The sequence below is a fragment of the Acomys russatus genome, chromosome 30 (genome assembly GCF_903995435.1).
Source record: "Acomys russatus chromosome 30, mAcoRus1.1, whole genome shotgun sequence".
Classification (NCBI taxonomy): Eukaryota; Metazoa; Chordata; class Mammalia; order Rodentia; family Muridae; genus Acomys; species Acomys russatus.
Window position 1 is genome coordinate 28625120 of NC_067166.1, and position 22899 is coordinate 28648018.

Below are 22899 nucleotides of genomic sequence, written 5' to 3' on the forward strand. Positions count from 1 at the left end.
GAAGAACAGATGGACCATCTTTGAAATCCAGCTGCAACCGTGAATCCAGTTACTGTGGCTGACATTGGTAAGCACAATAAGAGACTATAAGAAGTCATAGACATTCATTCAGGGACAGCAAGGCAGATCAACAAGTAAAGTCTGATAACCTGGGTTGATGCCTAGAAACCAAGTGGAAGGACAAGACAGACTTCCAAAAGCTGTTCCTCTGATGTACACATGTGCTTTGTGATTTGTGCATTGCATGTCCACATTCTCTCTCTCTCTCTCTCTCTCTCTCTCTCTCTCTCTCTCTCTCTCTCACACACACACACACACACACACACACCACTAATTCATTGATCAATTAAAATAAAAATATAAAATCAGTTTAGCTATGTCACAGAACTATGATACATACACATTATTAAAATCCAAAAAAATTGAAATTATATGTTAAGCCGAAAAAAAGCTCCTTAGTATATACATTCCCTTTGGCATGACACACACGAAGTATGCATCTTCAATTAACAACAACAACAACAACAACAACAAAAACTAATTTCAGAACAAAAGGCAGTACAAATTCAAGCTTTACCAATAAATGGGTCTTATTTTAAACTAGAAAACAACAGATTTCTGTATTCAATAATAATAATAATAATAATAATAATAATAATAATAATAATAATAGTAATAATGATAATAATAATAATAAGAAGAAGAATGTACATTGATGCTTTACTTTGATTTTCCTATCAGTGAATATAAAATTTCTAGAGCTGGCCATTTGTAAACTGACAGATTATAACCATTATGACTAATTACAAATTAGATATTTAAAATAAGTGACTATGTTCAAAGGTATGTTACAGACACTTTTATAAGTTTAAAACACACATATAATAATTATTGTATTTTTCATGTAATTAAATAGTCTTATGTTTATATAAATATATATTTAATTACTGTTTTTTAGAAAATTAAGTAAATATAATAATAATAAAAATTATGAACAAAAAAACTTATGATCATAAAGACAATTCTCTTAAACTCTAGTTGACAACAAAATTTTGTCAATCATCTCACAAAGTTATCAGTTTTGTTAGAAGCTATTTAAGACCACGAAGAATATCTAGCTTTCATTGTCATATAACATGAATACTAATAATCTTATTTGCTATAAATATTACACTAAAGTTTATAAAACCATAATTTGGTAATCAAATTTTGTAAATCTAAAAATAGCCTCCAACCGCATAGATCTAAGTGAGGCTTGTTATTATTCTGGTCTTTATGTCACTAACCAGAAGTCTTTCAAGCAGTCTGACAGGTATACTACTTTATATTCTGGCACCAGTCACTTTCAGACAGATGAGTGTGAATATGGTTATTCACCGGACATCAAATGCATACTCAGCTCGTATTTTTTTTTCCAATTTGTACAGTGGTCTTCTCATTTCTAGCCATTGTTTTTCACAATGATGTAGGAACAATGGAACAGCTTGGAAATTATGTGCTTAGAGGTTCAGAAATTAAATAGAATCTTAATCTGCATTAGGAAAAGAATATCAATTACAAAGTGAAAATAGGTTTAGCTAGAATGTGTCAAAAGGGGAAAGTGTAGGGTAGCTCTGAATTGAAGGCCGTTATGTACCCTTCCCTACTACTAGAAAATAAGACTATTTAGATGCTAACCAGCCTGGGAGGACACAGAGGCAGAAACTGGGTCATGATGTGTTTCCGTGAACAGCACCCAACAGAATTTTTATATGATATGCTTTTCCCAAAAATGTTCTAGGTATCATAATACTACCAAATTCTAAATCTGATTGTTTTCATGGACTGCATTCATGCTCAATATTATCACATATTTCTTTCGTCCGTTTAATAGCTTATTTATAGTAAACAACTGTATTCTTAACTATTGTTTGTGGTGTTACAATACAATCACCCCAAAGGACAGTTGAACTGTGCTCAAATTCTTCTTTCACCTACCCTCCTGTCTCCAAATTTTTATTTATCTTGGTCCTTATCTCAGAACTTCTCCTAGTTTCCTATTAAATGCTAACTTCACAATCTTTCAAACAACCCTTCTTGATCTCTTAGATACCTAAAGACAAAGCCTATATTTTAACAGGCATACGGCGTGTAGACATAATATATACACAAATATTTGGTGAATGAGTGAATAATAAATAATATGTTCAAGAATATTTGCTTTAGTAATTGAAAAAGTCTACTAATTATTAAGTGTAGACACTCCCATCTGTCCAGATTTTAATGACCAAATGCACAATGTATGCTTGACATCCTAAAGTGTATCTAGAAATTCTCTGAGATTCCATATTCAGAATGAATGCTAACTTTACTTTTTACGTGTGTTTTTATTTGTTCATAATTCCTTTTATGCCTGAAATGGTACTCTGGTGACGAAGAGCACTTAGTGCTTTTCCAGAAGACCAGAGTTAAGTTCCTAACACCTACGTTAGAGGTTTGTACTTGTTTGAACTTCCAGTGTCAGATGATCTAAACAATACCCTCTTCTGGCCTATGCAGGTACAGATGCCATGCATACATGTACACATCCCCTACACCCATGTACCCTACATTAATAAAACAGGTAAATAAAATTAATCACTTTTATAAAGAAAAGGGAAATAGTATTTCATTTGTTTTTTTTTTTTTCCCCAAATAGTCAATGAATCCACTGTATACGTTGCTCATTGTATCCTTTAAACTCAAACTCTGAGTGTTTTTTTCCCCATATGGAGAGTTACTGTCTCCGATTTAAGAACACCTCTGCTGCCTGATTAACTATATCGCCGCCACCCTGCTCCCTGCTCCATCTACTGAATCTGTTTCCATACTGCAGCATCATACTTGTCACTTCTTGTCAACCATCTCTGTTGTTTTCGGTAAAAAATACAAATTTGTTAGTGAGCTTATTTCTTATCCCTTGTTCTCAAGCTATTGTGTCTTTCATTTAGAGTCTCATCTTCTAGGTTAGAATTATTTTACAGTTATTTTTAGATGTTACAGTTTCGATTAATACATGAATTCTCTGACATAGGGCTTTCTGCTTATACATTCATGTACTTACTCTAGTATTTTTATTTATTACCTATCTATCCCTAGTGATCAGCTGTCTTTTACTTATCTTTTTACAATAAAATTAGATGTCTCTTTCTGTGAGTTTAACATTCATCTCCATTATTAAGTAAACAATTCCTCAATAAGTATGTGACTATGAATGAATGAAAATTAACACTTTATTATTGATTAATTAATTGATGGGTTGATTGGAGTTACGGGACTATAATGCTGATATTTCCTGAAATAAGCATGAGTTGATCTGAACTTAGCCATAAAATTATAATTTTTCTTAAAGGATCAATCCTTTGGTTTTTTATTTATTTTATTTTAACTTTATCAATGTACTATGTGGCTGTGCTTATGTTTGTTCCTGCTAATGTTTTTAAATATTCTAATAGGATACACAAAGTTGTGCTATATAATTAGTTTAACAGTTGCTACTATTTCCTCAATAATATATACACTTACACTATTTGCTATAAATAAAAATTTCCTTTATATTTAGAATATGTAAACATCCAGTTTCACATTGCCATCTAGGAATAAGAGCCAGTTATTGACTGGGAAGGAATGTGGGCACAGCCACATGGAGTTCTCTCTACAAGTGAGCTGGAGCAGGAGAAAGCATGCATGCCCCATCTATTCAAAAGCATCTTACACCCATCAGAATGGCTAAGATAAAAAATTCAAGCGACACCACATGCTGGCGAGAATGTGGAGAGAGAGGAACACTCCTTCATTGCTGGTGGGAATGCAAACTAATACAGCCACTTTGGAAATCTATCTGGAGCTATCTCAGAAAACTGGGAATAGGACTTCCTCAAGACCTTCCTATTCCACTCCTTGGAATATACCAGAAGATGCTCCAGCACACAACAAGAAAATTTGCTCAACCATGTTCATAGCAGCCTTATTCATAATAGCCAGAACATGGAAACAGCCTAAGTGTCCCTCAGTAGAAGAATGGATAAAGAAACTGTGGTACATTTACACTATGGAATACTACTCAGCTATTAAAAACAAGGAATTCCCAAAATTTGTAGACAAATGGATTGAACTAGAAATGATAATAATGAGTGAGTTCACCCAGAAGCAGAAAGAGTCAAATGGTATATACTCACTTATATCTGGACAGTAGCCCAAGGGGCATGTTCCATGAAAGCCTTCACTTACCAGGAAAGTGGGACAGAGGGGAAGAATTCCTATTGAGACTCTACAATGGAGAAATAGAAGGATCCAGAGGGTCCTAGAAACCTACAACTAGAACATTATGATGGGCAGATCTGGGCCCAGGGGTTCTGTTCAAACTATGGCACCAGCCAAGGACAATACGTGCAGTAAACTTTGAACCCCTACCCAGATCTAACCAATGGACAGGATTTTTCCACAGTTGTGTAGAGAGGGGGAGATTGACTTTCACATGAACTCTAGTGCCCCATATTTGACCACGTCCCATGAATGGGGAGGTCTGGTGGCACTCAGAGGAAGGATAGCAGGCTACCAAGAAGAGACTTGATACCCTATGAACATATACATGGGGAGGAAGTCCCTTTCAGTCACAGTCATAGGGGAGGAGAGTAAGAGGAAAATGGTATAGAGGGAAGAATGGGAGGATACATGGGATGGGATAAAATTGAGATGTAATATTAATAAATTAATAAAATATATTTAAAAAAGAAATCTTAGTATCTTGAAGAGGTTAAAAATATATGTATGTAAAAATCTAAGTGTGTGAGGAGAGGAGAATGAGAGAGAGACACAGAGAGAAGAGAGAGAGGGAGGGAGAGAGAGAGAGAGAAAGAGAGAGAGAGAGAGAGAGAGAGAGAGAGAGAGAGAGAGAGGAAGCTATATAAAAGTTAAGTTCAAAGCAAATCCTGTTATCTAATGAATGAATTCCAAAAGCCTGAGAGACATCATTAAGAAATTAGAGGATGTGAGTGAGGATTGACAGCAAAAATGGGGAAGTATTCTGAGTATATTTGACACTAGAGGTTTTGGGAGGGGAAATAAAAGTACACAGTTAGAGTAGAAGGTCTTTTGAATTGAGTAGCATGGAGACCCTCAGATGGGTTTTGGCAAAATACTAAAGTCTGAGATAAAATCATAACAGAATTTTTCTAGATGTGCATTTTAAATTACCTTTTGCAGACTGTAGAATCACAAACACAAATGTAACTTTAAAGCTTGACACTGAATCAGAATTTGACATATTTTTAAAATTTTCCCTTCCTTTCCTCCCTCCAAACCCTGACATATATCCTGACCTTACTCTCCTACAAGTTCAAGGCATCTTTTCCCATTGTTATTGTATGCATATATGTGCATATGTATGCAAATGTATCCCTAAATATAATCTCCTTAGTCTGAAAATGCTACCTATATGTATGTTTTCAAGGTTTATCACTTGGCAATGGACAGCCAGTTGATGTGCTCTTCCCTGGGACAGCCCAACCCCATGATACTAGCTTTTTCCCATTGCCTGTAGTTCTTTGTGTAAGGTAGAAGCCTCGTGGGCTTTCCAGAATAATTGCTACAGAACTATGAGTAAGTTCAGTGTTTTTCCCTGTGAAATAAAAAGCTGCTGACCTGTACTCCTTGTATAGTCAGGTAATTAATTTTATACCTTATCAAGTCTCTGATGGTGTAATAGACCAGATAGTTCAGTTTTACACTTAAGCTTAGTTGTTCAGGGGTTAAGATGCTTTTAGGTCTATATAGATGTCTTAACTTGATAATGATGGAGATATGACAAATATTGATTAACATTCAGAATTTGAGGCTCAGCAAGATAGGAAAAATATTTTCTTCAAGGCTTCCAAATACAAATGGCTGAAACACTACGGATGTAAATTTATATAATCCCTTATTGTTTTGTGGTTCTCCTTGCTGTAGGTAGTTTATTGTATATATGTGTAATAATATAAATGTATGTAAAAAATTTTAAAAATCAGAATATTCTGAAGCAATGGTGGTAACCCTTGTGTTCTAATCGCAATCTATTTCACTGGATCTCATTTGTACCTTTAGCATTAATACTTTTAACTATTTTTGGCATTTTCTCATATTATTCCTGACTGCTTGCCATAAATTATTAAAAAATAAGAATATGAAAATAAATATTATGCATAACTAAATAAAATATTAAATGTGTAAGTAAAATATAGTGATGTTCATACCTCTATGTTGTTGAAGGTATTGCCTTAAAATGCCCACTTTTCTATTTTTGCTTTTTTTAATATATCAAAATCTCATCGTTCTTTATACTTTCTGTTCCATTTCTACCAAATACAGAGAAACAGTAACTATAAAATATCTCAGGTAGATTTTAATTGAAAAGACAGGGAGAGGATTCAAATACTTGGTTCCTACATTTTAAAAATATGTTAAACGCTAAAGTGGGCATGATACTAAAAGAACTGTTAATTAGTATTTTTACTCACTAAATATCCAGTATTACCTTAATATATGTTAGAAAATACAGGTTTAGGAAAGATATTGTAGGATTGAAAATAATACACTTGTTTTATGAAAGTATCTAATCAAAAATTATTATTTTATCCTAAACTTTAACTCTATTTATCAAACGATTTAAAGGACTGGGAAGATCGTTGCACTTACCAACCTCCACAACACTAGAGCAGTTGGGATCTGTGAAGCCGTCTGGACACTCACAGGAAAAGGAATCATCAGCCAATCCCGACAGACAGATGCCACCATTTTCACATGGATTGGGGTTGCAGATATCACCTGAGGAACAAAGATTCAGGCTTTGACTTCTTATGTCTGTTTTAGGATTGTTTCAGTTGGTTCATGGTTTCACTCATGCAGATCAGGCACAGCCTAGATTCTCTAGTGAATCAATCCAATAAATCCCCTCTGTCCAGTTACACAATTTTCTTTGTAAGTTTTTGGTTACTCTTTCTAATATGCTAGAATATTTTTCCTGATATTTAGAATCTGGAAATGTCACATGCCATTTGTTAATGTACCCACATTAGCAAAATGATGTTAATAGGCTTAAAGGTACCAAAGGACTAAAAACAGACATTGAATTTCTATTGCTCTTTTCCAACTAACTCCAGGTGAATGTCAATGTACTTATTGAGCTTCTCATACTGACAGAAATACTGAAGATTCAGAGACGAACTGCAACCAAGAAGTAAGTTTCACCAAAGCAGAGATGAGTATTGTCTTATCTGTGGTATTGTGTGGCAGAGATGAGTATTGTCTTATCTGTGGTGTTGTTGGCAGAGATAAGTATTGTCTTACCTGTGGTGTTGTGTGGCAGAGATGAGTATTGTCTTATCTGTGGTGTTGTGTGGCAGAGATGAGTATTGTCTTATCTGTGGTGTTGTGTGGCAGAGATGAATATTGTCTTATCTGTGGTGTTGTGTGGCAGAGATGAGTATTGTCTTATCTGTGGTGTTGTGGGCAGAGATGAGTATTGTCTTACCTGTGGTGTTGTGTGGCAGAGATGAGTATTGTCTTATCTGTGGTGTTGTGTGGCAGAGATGAGTATTGTCTTATCTGTGGTGTTGTGTGGCAGAGATGAGTATTGTCTTACCTGTGGTGTTGTGTGGCAGAGATGAGTATTGTCTTACCTGTGGTGTTGTGTGGCAGAGATGAGTATTGTCTTATCTGTGGTGTTGTGTGGCAGAGATGAGTATTGTCTTATCTGTGGTGTTGTGTGGCTGATTGAATTTCGTTCTCTAATAATGGGTGTACAAGTCTAGAAAAGTGGCCACTACTGTTAAATAAAGTATGGCAATCGGTAAAGTTGTCATCTGTAGATACTTGTAAGACAGAAAGTGTATGATAAGCTTTGAATAGGAGTAATGAGGTTTCTACACAGACAGTTAAGCTGACAATTGGCTCAATTAGCTACACATGATAAGCTACTACAAGAAAGAGGCATGTCAAATACAGAACCTTTCAACCTAAAATTAAATACAGAGGGAGCCAACTTTGACTGCTCAACTTTTGCCTCTCAAACTAATAACTGGCCAAGTCTAAAGCTCTGACCGAAAGACATGACCTCGTGATAAATATAAAATCATAGATGTGTATTAACTCTCATAAAAATATTTCTGAAAGCTCATTTGGATCATGAAAGGCCCTCTCAGAAAATTAAAGGACATCAGGAAATCCTGGGAATTGTCCCTGAGCAGGCTGACACATCCAAAGTGGCCATGCTGATTCAATGTGAAAGGAAAAATAACCTTTATATAAAAACCTGGGTGGAGGAGTATTAAAGGGGGCTTTATCAGGTAATATGGCCCTTTCAATGCTAAAAAGAATGAAGAAGAAAATGAGGAAGAAAGGAGGAAGAGAAAGGAAAAGGGAGGAGTAATGATCAGTAGCATCTTTATTATCACAAAGAGTGCAACTTGAGCCTAATTCCTGGCATTACTAATAAAAATGTGTGTGAAGGAGCATGCCTCCAGGATGAACTCAGCTCCACAATCTCCAAGGAGCATTTAGAGTGAACATTCACCAAAACATATTTGCACTATCCATAATAATTCCTCTCTTTGCAGCACTATCCTAAATAGGAGTATGACTTCCCCGTGCATCGTAAGTGGTTGCAATAATGTCCATAGGGGCAAGGCAAGCTAAAGATATTTATATTGTCTTATTTGTATTGAAAAACAATTGTCTGGGACAGCATCAGAACATGAAGCTTGCAATTACAGAGTCACTCAAAATCAAGACAATTTAACTCCGACCTGCTACTCTCTGGCAACTGAGTCCCTATGCAGTACACACAGCTCTTTCTCTCACAGGACATAGTACACAGTAAAATGCTGATGTTGATCAAAGACAGAGTCAGAATATATAAAGTTGTCAGTTCTTGTTCCTTTCATGACTCAGTAATTCTGGCATTTTTCTTTCATTAAGAAACCATTCTTGGAGCCGGGCGTGGTAGCGCATGCCTTTAATCCCAGCACTCAGGAGGCAGAGGCAGGCGGATTGCTGCGAGTTCGAGGCCAGCCTGATCTACAAAGTGAGTCCCGGACAGCCAAGGCTACATAGAGGAACCCTGGCTCGAAGAGCCAAAAAAAAAAAAAAAAAAAAAAAAAAAGAAAGAAACCATTCTTGGGGTCTGAGGAGTAGGTTCTGTGAATGAAGTGCTAGAGTTCATCAATAATCCCACAGCTTTTGAGAGTAAGCCAGATAAAGGTCCAGGAGAGTCTTCAGTAGCTCAAGGGACAGCTAGCATGGTGTGTGTGGGTGTCACCAAGAAGGAATTCTGCCTCAAACAAGGTGGAGGGTGAGAATTATACCAGAGCATGCTCTTAGACTTCCACAAGACTACCCTGACACACATTCACCTACATTCACATTACATCACATACAATAAAACCTTTCTCGGCACCTACACGGCCCTTTCCAAATGATAATATTAAATCTATTATCGTTTTGATTGGACATGTGTACCAGTCAAATAATGCTTCTGTCGTCAAAATGAGAAAGATCTGCTCACTTCTTGTTACATTCATAGACATAAGGCATTATTTAGCTGGTCATTTTTGATGTTATTTCTCTTACTGAACATTCATTCTGTTTTGATTATGAATTGTCTTAGTCAGGTTGCTAGTAGTGTGACTAAACCCAGTGACCAAAAGCAAATGGGGAAAGAAAGGGTTTATTTGGCTAACATTTCAGTATCACTCTTCATCACCGAAAGAACTCAATGATCATAAGGATGTCAGGACAGGAACTCAAACAGGACAGAAACCTAGAGGGGGAGGTGATGAAGGATATGAAGAGGTGCTGCAAAATGGTCTGCTCAGCCTGTTCTCTCATAGAAACTAGAACTACCAGCCCAGGGATGGTGCCACAAACAATAAGCTGGGCCTACTACCCACATTAATCACTAATTAAGAAGATTCAGGGAGACAGCAAGATGGCGGTGCCTATCATGTACTGTATCTGACTGGCCAGAGAGAGGTGTCTACACAGTGACCTAGGGAAACAGTTGGGAACTACAGAGAACTGGTGCTGGAGTTTCCCAGGTGAGAAGTGTTCACATGAATGAGTCCAGTCTTAGACCACCAGGTTGTCCTATGGATGAGTTCCTGAGTCTCTCTTGGTGTATGCGCAGTCTCCTGGGTCTAATCCCATGCCTACCTGTGTGATCCACCTGTGCTCAGAGAATTGGACTGAACTGTGGCCTGCAGGGCATCAGTGTCTGGGTCTTCTACCCCAGGAGAGATCCCATGCTGTGGAGAATGGGTGGATCTGACCTCAGAACATTGGACCAATCTATGGAAGGTTCCTGGGCCTAGGCAGATGTGTGGCCAAGATCTACAAAGCCTAGCCATAGGCCTGCTGGCCATGCCACTTATGCAATGTGTCTCAGATGGATCTGTGGGCCACAAGGCACCAATGTCTGTGTCTTCCAGCCCAGAGAAGACTCCCACAGTGTGCAGCATGGATGCGTTTGACATCAAGTCTCAGAACATTGGACCAATCTATGGAAGGTTCCTGGGCCTAGGCAGATGTGTGGCCAAGATCTACAAAGCCTAGCCATAGGCCTGCTGGCCATGCCACTTATGCAATGTGTCTCAGATGGATCTGTGGGCCACAAGGCACCAATGTCTGTGTCTTCCAGCCCAGAGAAGACTCCCACAGTGTGCAGCATGGATGCGTTTGACATCAAGTCTCCCTGTTGTACCATACCATCAGGCTATGGTGCAATCTCCAAAGCTTAGCCACATGCCTGTCCTGCACTCTGTGTTTCTGTCTAAACTGTGGAACACAGGGCACTGGTGTCTGGGTTTCCTAGGCCAAGGAGGTAAACTATACCCAGATAGCACAGGAAATAGTTATTTTCACTTTTCCAAAAGAAAAATCAGACAAACAAACACATTACCACAACCAACATCAAAATAAAAGGACCTAACAGTCACTGGTAATTAATCTTTCTCAACATCAATGATCTCAACTCTCCAATAAAAAGCACACTCTAAGGATGGATGTGTAAACATGACCCAACATTCTGTTGCATTGAAGAAACACCTCTCAGCCTCAAGACAGACACCAACTCAGAGTAAAAGGCAGGACAAAAGGTCTTCCAAGCAAACAATTAAGAGAAGAAATTTGGAGTAGCCGTTCTAATATCTAATAAAATAGACTTTCAAGCAAAATTAATCAAAATTACTCAAAATCACACTGATCAAAGGAACAGTCTATCAAGATGACATTGTAATTCTGAACATCTATGCCCAAATATAAAGGCACCCACATTTGTAAATAAAACATTAATAAAGGGTAAATAGTGTTAATAGTGGAAGACTTCAACAACCCCCTCTCAACAAAGGATAGGTCAACAAAACAAAAGCTAAACCAAAAATAATGACACTAACAGATGCCATGAATCAAATGGACCTAACAGAAATCTACAGAAAATTTCACTGAAACATAAAAGATTATACCTTCTTCTTAGTATCTCATGGAATCTTCTCCAAAATTGACTCTATATTAAGTCACAAAGCAAACCTCAACAGATTCAGGAATATTGAAATAATACTTTGTATCCTATCAGATTACCTTGGACTGACAACAACAGAAATAACATAAAGCCTACATACACATGGAAACTGAAAACTCTCTACTCAATGACAACTGGGTCATAGAAGAAAAAAAATAAAGAAATTAGGGACTTCCTAAACGTCAATGAAAATGAAGATACAACTTATGCTAATATGTGGGATACAATGAAAGCAGTGCTAAGAGGAAAGTTCATAGCACTCAGTACCTTGACAAAGAGATTGCAAACATCTCATATAAGCAAGTTAAGGGCACATTTAGAAACACCAGGGAAAAAAAGAAGCAGACAAATGCAAAAGGAGTAGATGGCCAGAAATAATCAAACTAAGGGCTGAAATCAATAAATTAGAAACAAGGAGAACAGTTCAAGGAATTGACTAAACAAAGAGCTTTTTCTTTGAGAGAATCAACAATACACAAACCCTTAGCCAAACTAACTAAAAGGTAGAGAGACACTATCTGAATCAACAAAATAAAAAATGAGAAAGTAGACATAACAACAGACACCTGGGAAATCCAAAGAATCATTAGGTCTTACTTCAAAAGCCTATCGGCCAGAAAATTTAAAAATCTAAATAAAATGGACAATTTTCTGCATAGATTCCACTTACCTTAGTTGAATAAAGATCAGGTAAGCAAATTAAATAATCCTATTTCTCCTGGGGAAATAGAAGTAGTCATCAAAAGTATCCCAACCATAGAAAGCCCAGGGCCAGATGGCTTCAGTGCAGAATTCTATCAGATCTTCAAAGAAGAGGTAATACCAATACTCTTTAAACTATTCCACAAAATAGAAATGGAAAGAACATTACCAAACTCATTCTATGAAGACACAGTCTCTTTGATACCTAAACCTCACAATGACCCAACAAAGAAAGATAATTTCAGACCAATTTCTCTTAAGAACATTGATGTAAAAATACTCAATAAAACACTCATAAACTGAATGCACACATCAAAGATATCATTCACCATGACCAAGTAGGCTTCAACCCAGGCATGCAGGAATGATTCAGTATTTGGAAATCCATCAATGTAATCTACCATATAAACAAATAGAAAGGAAAAAAAACATTTCTCATTTCCTTAGATGCCAGAAAAGTATTTGACAAATCCAACACCCATTCATGTTTAAAGTCATGAAGAGATCAGGGATACAAGATGCATTCCTAAACATAATAAAGGCAATATACTCCAAGCCAGTATCCAACGTTAAATAAAATGAGAGCTCAGGCTCTAAGATTAACAACTAATAACTAATAAAAGGACCCTCAGAAGTGACCAGAATACCCAGAAAGACATGCTTGGTATATTGGCCCAACATAGATGTCCTATGACTCTACCCATTAGCGGATCAGGACAGACTCTAGTACTAGCAGCTGTTCTCAGGGCTGAGCTCTGAAAGTTGTGTGGAAGAATGGAGGAATGAAAAGACCTGGAGGGGTCAGGAGCCCCACAGGGAGGCCATCAAGGCTGGAGGATCTGGACCCTACCAGGCCTACACAAACTGTTGCACCAAACAAGGACAGCGCATGCAATAAACCTAGACCCCCTGTTCGGTATAGCCGACTGATCATTCTTTATGGTTCTGGGAGGAGCAAGTACTACCTCTGACATAAACTCTGGTGCCAGTGATTTGATCAATTTCCCTTGGCAGGGAGGCCCTGCGGGCATACAAAGGAAGAGGATGCAGGCTAATCAGGTTAAGACCTGATAGGCTATGGTCAGCAGGTGTAGAAGAAGCAACCCCCTGGTTGAATTATAGTGGTATGGAATAGGAAGTGAAAGTGAAGAAGGATGGGAACAGGGAGATAAGAATGAAGGGATAATAGTAGGGATGTAATGTGAATAAATTATAATAAAAAAAGAATATTAAAAATGGGGCCCCACAGGCTTGCCTACAGCCTGATCTCATAAAGGCATTTCCTCAACTGGGACTCTCTTCTCTCCCATGAGTCTATATTGTGTCAACTTGTCATAAAATTAGCCAATACATCCCTACTAATTCCTAATAAACAAAAAGTGCTGCGAACAGTTTTTAGTTGATGTATAAAATTACATATATTTATTGATTATAACAAGATGGAATAACAACGTAATTAGAATGATGGTTACACACTTACAGATTTACTAAATTTTACATATACTACATTATCAATTTTGATTAATTTTTGTGTACGTTTACACTTTCTGTTATTTTTCAGTGGTCCTGAATCTAGCCTACGAACTTGCAAAATGTCAGACAAGTGCTCTACTCCTGAACTACAATCTCAATACTAAGATTACAACGTCTTGTTAAATGTATTCTCTACTTTGAATCTTACCAACAACATTAGTATTTGCACATCATTTAAGTGAATAGGAATGACATAAAATGACTTTAATATTCAATGAATCAAAATGGCATTGTAACAAAATAGATGTGGGTGCTGAAGTATAGCAAGTAATTAGGGTTGATTTTTAGTGACTTTGGTAGTCAGGTTTTTTATTTATTTATTTTTTAAGTGTAATGCATTTGGTTTTTAAAGGAAGTATTGTGTTTGAGCAGTCTGTAAAACATCTCCAATAAATATGTCTGATAATAAGGTGGGTGTTTAACTGAAGGCCTTCCCTTCACTATGAATTGCTAAATGTCAGTGAGTTTTAAGGAAAGATTTAGGGCAGGATGAGGAGGATGACAGATCCTTCAGCTCATAAGTAAATATTACAGCAACCGAAGGAAGATAACTTTGAAAAAATATAAGAAGTGTTAGGCCATCATCAGTATAAATATAACAGTTGTCACAAATGAGCTTTAGTATGTCAATGTCTGCCAGCGGTTAACAAAGGTCCCTCAGTATTAGGTGGATAATCTCAGCAAACCATAAAGTTGTGGATTTGCACAAAGCATAAAATACAGAAAACAACAACAGAGAAAAGCCAAGAGGAGCTACTACAGATGCTACTGTGAATCCATTTTTTTTTTTGCCACAGGCAATTTTAATAACATTCTTGTTATAGCTGTGATGGCCAAGACATAAGCACTAAGAGGAAGTAGAGAGTGTAACAAGTTTAGCTGGCTGAGGTGCACCTCTCTGGTGGAGCATGGGTCTAGCATGCAGAAGGTCTGGTATTAAGTATCTAAAAACAGGAAAAGAAAAGATGACATAAATGTTTATTAAGTAATAATGACTATGTAATCATTCCTCTAAAATTATAAACATACAAAATTAATGCTTATGAAGGATGTGATTATGAGAAACCAAAAGCAAACAAAGAAAGCCATGTTCCTGCAATGAATGTCTTACGCTTGTGCAAAGAAATGGAGTGACTGAGGACAAAGAGGACAGAGGTAGAAATAGCCAGGAATAGCCATTACCTAATGCTGGGCAGGGGGCGGGGGACACCTTCTGTAATATTATTATAGGGAGTCCGAGAACAAAAGCCACTCTTCGGCAGAATCCCTCCAGAACACGAAAACCAGGACCTGGTGATTTTACTATGAAAAATTGTTGGGTTTTATGCATTTCAGACAGAGTCCAAGGGTCATGCCACAATTTTTGCAGAGTAGGTTGTAATCTCATAGCTATGCAAAAGCATGTGGCCCCATAAAAATAGATTGAGATGTCTACTCCATTGGGCACAATAACATGCATTCTCAAAGCTACCTTGCTTTGCTGTCACGGTCAGCACAGCCATCATCTTACCCTGCTGTTTTCTATATGTAGCTGTTGTCAGGATAATCGGCAGACGTGGGTTGATAACTTTTAAGAGAAAATAGTTTCCTGGATAAATTTCATATTTAATTGACAAATTGGTTAAAACAAAACAAAACAAAACTTCCGACACTCTGCAATTTGAATTAACATAAGGAAAAAGAGTGTGTGGGGTGGGGTGGGGGTGGGATGGGTGGATATTACTTAAAGCTTACTAAGTCCTTGGAGTTGAAATAAATAATTTTCATTTACTTACTTATTCTCTTGGTTGATAAATCTTAAAACTATAGTGGCAATCAGCACAAGAAGTCAGACACAATAAAGAAAACACAAAACAATACAGATTACACAACTCTTTCTTTATTCCACCGTCAGCACGTCCTCTGCTATGGGTCTGCATATTGCAGGCTGTGCAGTGTTACACCTTGTTGTTTTTTGGCTGGCTGACCTCACCTGCTTTAGATAAGGACAGATGTGTTTAATTTTATTCTATATTTTATAGTTCCATCTGCACTTTATGGCAGACTCAGGCAAATTAAAGCGATGCTGTTTTGCCTTTTGGCAATAGAATGAAACAATTATTTTTCCCAGGGGCAAGACATCTTTGCTGGCTAAATTTAACTTACTATTTGCCTGAATTTTCCACCCATCCTGAAGTTCTGAAAGGGCTGGAACAATCAGCTTCCGCTTTAGCTTAATTTTTTCACACTAGCTCTCTACCTGTTGCCAGCCACTCCTTATTGAAGGTGATATACAGAATATCTTATATTGTCTAACTATGCACTCACTAGCCACAATCCATGAATCTTTGCAATAATGTTTGTAGGCACCTCTTGTTGTGATAAGCAGTACAAAATGAGTAAGTAATGACTAACCAAAAATTGTGCAGAATATTATCATCTTCCTATGATATGTTATGCAGCTATGATACCTATAATTCATATAGAGAACAATATTATATTATGGCAACATGGTGGAAGTTGGCATACAAGAGGGCTAATTTATTTAATTGACGTTTAAGCTCTCAAACGGTTTATATGCTACATTTTCTTGATGAGCTTGTGTCTGTCTTTGGTTTGCATACCAGAGAATCACTGACTCATCCATCATATATACATTTGCCAGCCATCTCATTGAGACACCAGAGTGCAGCAGAAATGAAACACATAATGTTCCTGCACTCTTAGAGTTTCTATTATAGAGGAAATGAATAATGAAAGCCTTACAAATAAGCAAACAAGGTATTGCTCACTGTAAAAACAAAGCCAGGAGGAAAGTCGCTCTGATCTGGAATGCTGTAAATAGAATTGATTATTCAACATATCGAGTCGAGTAAGGTGGTAATTTCAGCTGAAAATGGAAGAATGAAAGAGAAGGAGCAATGTGAATAGGGAAGAAAGATGATTCTTTTCGGAAAGAACAAGTGATTGCCTTTCGTGATAGGCAAAAGAGTGATGCAGGCAAATCTTTCTGGAATAAAGCAAAACAATCTTTATAGAAACTTATGTATAATTTGAAATCATACCTTTACTCCCCTATGTATAGGATGATAAAATATAATGCTTCTGGTTCATATACTGAACACACTTCTTATTCACATAGTGATGTTTTCATGTACCTCTGTATTTATATTGTTTCATCAATATATTTGCATATGTTTACTAATGTGTTTGCAGAATAGTATAAATAAATTAGACATTTATTTAGATGAAGAAAGGGGTTCCTGATCTATCGTTGCCATGATATATGCTAGGAAACACTAGTCTATACCTCAATGATATTCTGACCTCTCTCTGTCTCCACAAACACACCGTACACAGACTTAAAACTAAAGACAAGAAACCATTAGGTGTTACACCAGAATTTTACTTGGTGAACATGACTTACTAATTAATCATTTCACTGCCTCAGCCTAGTAGTTGTGCAGGCGGTTGCAACCCATATTTAAAGGTGGGAAAGGGAAGCCCAAGGAGCATTTGAATTGACATTGCACAGCCGTGACGATGTGGGCCTGTATGTTACTATGCCATTTTCAATGTATTGCTCTCCCGTTGAACATGGCAGCTATAATGCCACTTCCGTAAAGAGAGAGAAAGAAAGCAAAAATCTTTGCTTTCGATTGCACAAGTCAGAATTTTGGAACAACTATAAACTGAGTACATAGAATAACTCGCCAAATCTACTATACAAGTGAGCAATAACTCTAGTTAAAATAAGATGAAGCTCATGAGAATTTGCATACTTGAACTGGAAAAACTTACAGAAGATGTTAGCACTCTCATAATTTGTTCTCTATGAAACCGCGAAACAAAATATCCCTATTTTAAAATTGACAATAGCCTTTTTAAGTTGTTACCCTTTGAGGGAACATTGTATATTCTAAAGAGTTATATGTATATAGTTCTGTTTTAAAACCTTCTCTCACATACTAAAGATTATGACTGGTCACTGTACATCTCAAAAGTTTCTTTAAAAGGTATGAATCACTGCTTTAAAATGGAGAGATGGATATATGTATGTGTGCACATTTCTGTGTTCATATATGTATGTATATGTTTGTGGTGTGTGTGTGTTCATATGTGTGTGTATGTGTATATATATATGTGGTGAGTGTGTGTACTAAAATGTAGTTGCACAGCTGGAAGTGATGATACATGCCTATCATCCCAGCACTTAGTGAGGCAGATGCAGGTGGATCTCTGTGAGTTCGAGGCCAGCCTGGGCTACAAAGCAAGTCCTAGACAGCCAAGACTACACAGAGAAATGCTGTCATGAAACAACGACAACAAAATGTAGTTACCCTACGTTAGGATGACAATGACCCTACTAAATGTCAGAGGCAAACTAGTGAAAATCTGTTTCATAAGTAGCTTGCCTTTTTTGGAGATTCTGGATCCCCATGTATTACAAACAATTGACAGTGTTATTTTTTACTCTCCAAAACCTGTGCGTAAGACCCTGTAACTGAACATACCACTTTCTTGCACATATAAGATGGAGACAGTGTGCAGGTACTGACTTGGAAGCTTTATCTTTCTGTTCTAGTTTTCATAAATCTGGAATTTTGTTTTTGTTGTTGTTACCAAAAGGGAAAACGTAATTGTATTTTTTCCTCAGATGTAAACCCTGCAATGTACAACGATCACTGGCCTGTTAAATTTTGGGAAGCAATGACAGGGATGCTATGGGGGTAACCAACCCCATTCTGACTGAACTGAAATGCCATTCAACAACTTGAGCCTCTTAGTTGGTACCATGGATAGGTCAAGAAATTATGGGTAATGAGGTCATAAGCACTAGGAGAGAACCTAGTATTCCTGTTCTGCTAAACAAGCATGGTGTTAAATTGATTCTTAATGCCTTAGAATTACACCCACTGATCATTGTATCTCTTGGACCTCATCATAGAAGCTCCTATTTGGAGCTGAGAGTTATTAGCACAAGATCCACAACCTAACAAGGTGCAAAGTATAAATAACCACAGAATTCTCAGGCCTCCATAAGACATTTATATCACAACTCCTCCTGCCAAAGCTTAAGGTTCATTACAAAAAAGGAAAGAAGGAATTTATGAGTCAGAGTTGGCAGATGACTATAAGCAAACAGTGTCATTTGGACACCATAGGCAGCTGCATACTTCAACTCTCAGCAGGCACAAGCTACAAGGAAGCTCAATGCAGACAAAGTTCCACTGTGGACAGGGGAGGTAGGCTGGAAGGCGCACCCCAGCTATGGACTACTGACTCCTGCAGAGGTGTGGGGCTATGGTAGCTACAAGGAAAAAAAATGTCTGTTTTCTTTAAGAGTGGGAAGCTGGTAAGCTGACCACACTCCAATGAAATCTAGTCATCCAAGTATAAATGGAATGCACAAGTTGGTCTTTGTAGCGTAAAAAGAGAAGAAAAGAAAAGTAAAAGAAGACACATATTTCAGTAGATGGGGAGTAGAAATCTGGCAGGAATTAGGGGAGGGGGAAATTTAGTCAGAACACATTGTGCAAAATTCCCAAAGAACCAATACGAAAGGAACCTTCAAAAATAGTGTGATCTGATTCTATGGTTTGTTATTTTAAGTAACGATTATATATATAATAAGAATATTGTAAATAAATAATTTATAAACTCTTCGAGATAGCTTAGCTGCTAGAAGCACCTATTATCAAGGCTAGAAAGTTGAGTTCCATCTTCAGAACACACATGGTGAGAGGAGAGCACCATCTCCCCAAAGGTGTTCTCTGACCTGCACCTACCCAGCACGGTACATCAAATGAGTACATATGCACCTTAGTACATGCACTCACATATACACTGGAAATAAACATGTAATTGAAAACACATTCTAGATAATATGGTAGCTTTGGGTAGAAATAATAGAAGTGGCATTTTACTGACACAAATTTTACATCCTTGTTCTGAAAGACCATCCAATTCTGTACGTCAGTGACATCATTGTCCAAATTTGTTACAAAAAAAACCCTGGAATTTCCTATAAAATATATAACAAAGGAAACGGTAGGCACAGGTGCAATTAAACCCATACTGATGCTAAGCTAAAACACCACGCTAAAGAGTAATCCAGAGGGTTGCCCTGCTATATTTAGACACCTTTTCTTCTTCAAAGTGCTTTCAAATACTGATAGCCTAGAGGACTGGAATTATCTAGATGAAAATCAATAATTGCTGATTGTTAACTATTTACAATTGGATCTGATTTCATGAAGTTTCAATCAAAACTTCCTATATAAGTAGAAAGAAATGTGTTTTGGGATCCAACAAAGAGAATCCCTGATATATTTTGGTTTTAAAGCACTCTAGAGAGCCTCTTAAAAATAACAGAAGCTAGAATTTTTAGAAGTGAAAGGTACATTAAAGATGATCTAAACCAGTGGTTCTCAAACTTTGCTGTGTATTGGAATCACAGGAGAGCTTCTCAAATGCCTGGTGCCTAGTCCAATTAAGTCAGTGTCACAGGAATGAGATCCAACCCTCAACACTTTCAAAGCTCATACAAATGATACAGTGCATTGAAGAAGACAAAGAAAGTCAGAAAGTAATAGAGAGAAAAATAAAAAGGAAGAAGAAAAACAAAAGGCTAGGAAAACATAAGTTAGGCAGTATAATGAGAGAAGATACTTAACTTCCAGACTTTCTTTGTAAGTGCCCCATGAGTTAGGATATAAGTTATAACTGCCAAATTATAAATAAATATAAATGCTTTATAATGAATATAGAATAACTATATCTTTATAGTAACATGTACTATATTTATGTAGAAAGTGGAGATTATATTCTGGCAGCAACCAGATAATATTTTATCTGGCAATAAAATAAAACTACAAAGTATTTTGTTTATATTTATAACTATGAAATTATTCTATTGATAGTTACTGTGACAGCTACATGTGCCACTAAAGGTTACATATTTGGAGGCACAGGATAGAAAGTTATCTGTTCTCTCAGTCTAAAAGTATATACAAATAGGACAAGAGGTAGTTACCTGGGTTACTAAGGACAAATCAAGCATAAGAAAGGACTCAAACTAAGACATAGAGACTGGAAGCCTTCAGAAAGTAAACGACCTCCAACTAGAAACCAGGTGGCCAACAGTGTCACATTGCTCAGATTCGGTAGCCAATGGTCCAGAACTACTGACTTGACTTAGAGATTTGACTGGTTCCCAATGACCTAAATAAAGGGAAATTCAAGAAACTGATGATCACGGATGCCACCTTGATGATTCAAATGGGAGTGTTGGCTGCATTGGCAAATGCCCATTACTCCAGCACTTAGGAGGCCAATTGATGGGCTTTAATTTGCAATCCACATTATCAAGCTGTTCAGACACTCGGAGGACTGGCATACTTTGTTGCCACGCTCAGCCCAGAAGCAGAAGGGTATTCATTTTTTTCCCCAGGAGTTTAAAAAAATACCTTGCTGCATGCTATATATAACATGCTATTGTGATTAAGAACATTACCTGGCCTAGCTTTAATACCATACTCTGCCTGCAATGCCATAGCCATTTTGTTCTTCTACATTTGTTGATTTCTTTGAAAAATGATGACGGGTAAAACTAAAATGACAAAAGCCATGTCATAAAGTTTGAGCGACATTCTTGACATTAAAATATCTTCAATAAAAAGCTAGTCAAATCACAGAGAAGTCGGCGAGAGTTGGAGTTGAAATTGACCCTACAGTGCAGGAACATAGTAGTATTTGAGTGCTCACAAGAAACACCTTGCAGCAGAGACAAGGTTACACGTAACAAGAGCGAAAGAAAAATCAGAGCCGGAAGCGAAGGACAAAAAGGCTTCGGAGTACATGCAGAAGTTCTGTGCGATTAAGGACTTCGACAACGTAAAGAGAAGTTTGGGCTGGGTGTCTGTAGGTTTGTGGATGCTGTGGCATAAATTGAAAGAGTTCCCATCTGGCGTTTTCATGAGGCTGGCTGCTAAGACTGTAATTGATCCGAAGTATAAAAAAAAAAAAAAAAAAAAAAAAAAAATAGAGAGAAGTTAACATTTACCTGCAGCGATCAGAGAATTGTTTACTGGAAAGACAGGGAAAAATGAGCAAGTGGAAGCAAGAATTTCCCCCGAATCAATAGACAAGAACTGATAACAGCATGGACTTGGGGCACGGGTGGATGGAAGGGAGCAGCTGGCGTGTGCACACACCACAGATAGCCAGAGCTAGGCTTGTGCCTTCTCCACAGAGGTGAGACAAGGCTCCCAGAGCTCAGCACGATCATCAGATGGAATCAGCTTTATTGAAAAATGAACCATAAGATGTACTGTTGATTGGTGTGCCTTTAAATTATATACTTAACACTTAGGCAGACATCACAACCTCCTGAATTTTTCTCTCAGAAGATGTTACAGTGCCTCAAGTGACTAGAGAGGACAACTCAAGAGATGGACTGGGAGGCTTTTCACTGATGGGTATAAATAATGCAGGAAGTGAGGAAGGCAGGACTCAGCTCATTGATCCTTCATGCTCACAAGCCCATGCTGGTTTTATGAAAACCATGTAACTCGGAAAGTTAAAATCCAGTGTCATGTCCAATGCCCCTCTCACTATTCCTTCCTTCTTACATTAGATCATGAAATTCTACTTTTCCTTGCTGTGAGTCTGCCTAGCCACAATGTAAAAATAATCTCTAAGGAAAAACGAGTCATACCACTCGTACCAGTTAGCCTGACCAGTTATTGAGCACAATAAATCAAAGAGGGGAATGGGACATTATGTTCAATATTCCATGATTTACTTTATTAATTTTTTTCAGACATAAAGAGTATGTGACAGGAAAATTACCCAAGAAAGGCATTACATGGTCTTATCTTGTTTTATTTAAAACCTTGTTTCAGAATTCGTAATTATAAGGCAGCCTTAGAATGACTTAGTATCAATTATATCAGATCAAAGCTGACAGGGTAGCTTGAAGTGTTTCAAGTGTGTCTCCTACATTTAAAATGCCAGTTTCTCATTGCATAACACTGTAAGATACAGCACAAAACCTGAGAGTAAGCACTCATCTACCTGCCCAATACAACAACAAACACCCCACGAAAACTGAA

General features: G+C 37.3%; 1 protein-coding gene across 2 annotated transcripts in view; it reads right to left on the minus strand.

The window, feature by feature from the left end:
* The window catches only part of Edil3 (EGF like repeats and discoidin domains 3), a 468021-nt gene that overhangs the window by 332215 nt on the left and 112907 nt on the right, over nucleotides 1–22899 (minus strand). For both annotated transcript variants that reach the window (XM_051172620.1, XM_051172619.1), the window contains exon 2: nucleotides 6694–6822. In XM_051172620.1, coding sequence (XP_051028577.1) covers nucleotides 6694–6822 — 129 coding nt within the window. The remainder of the gene's footprint in view (nucleotides 1–6693; nucleotides 6823–22899) is intronic.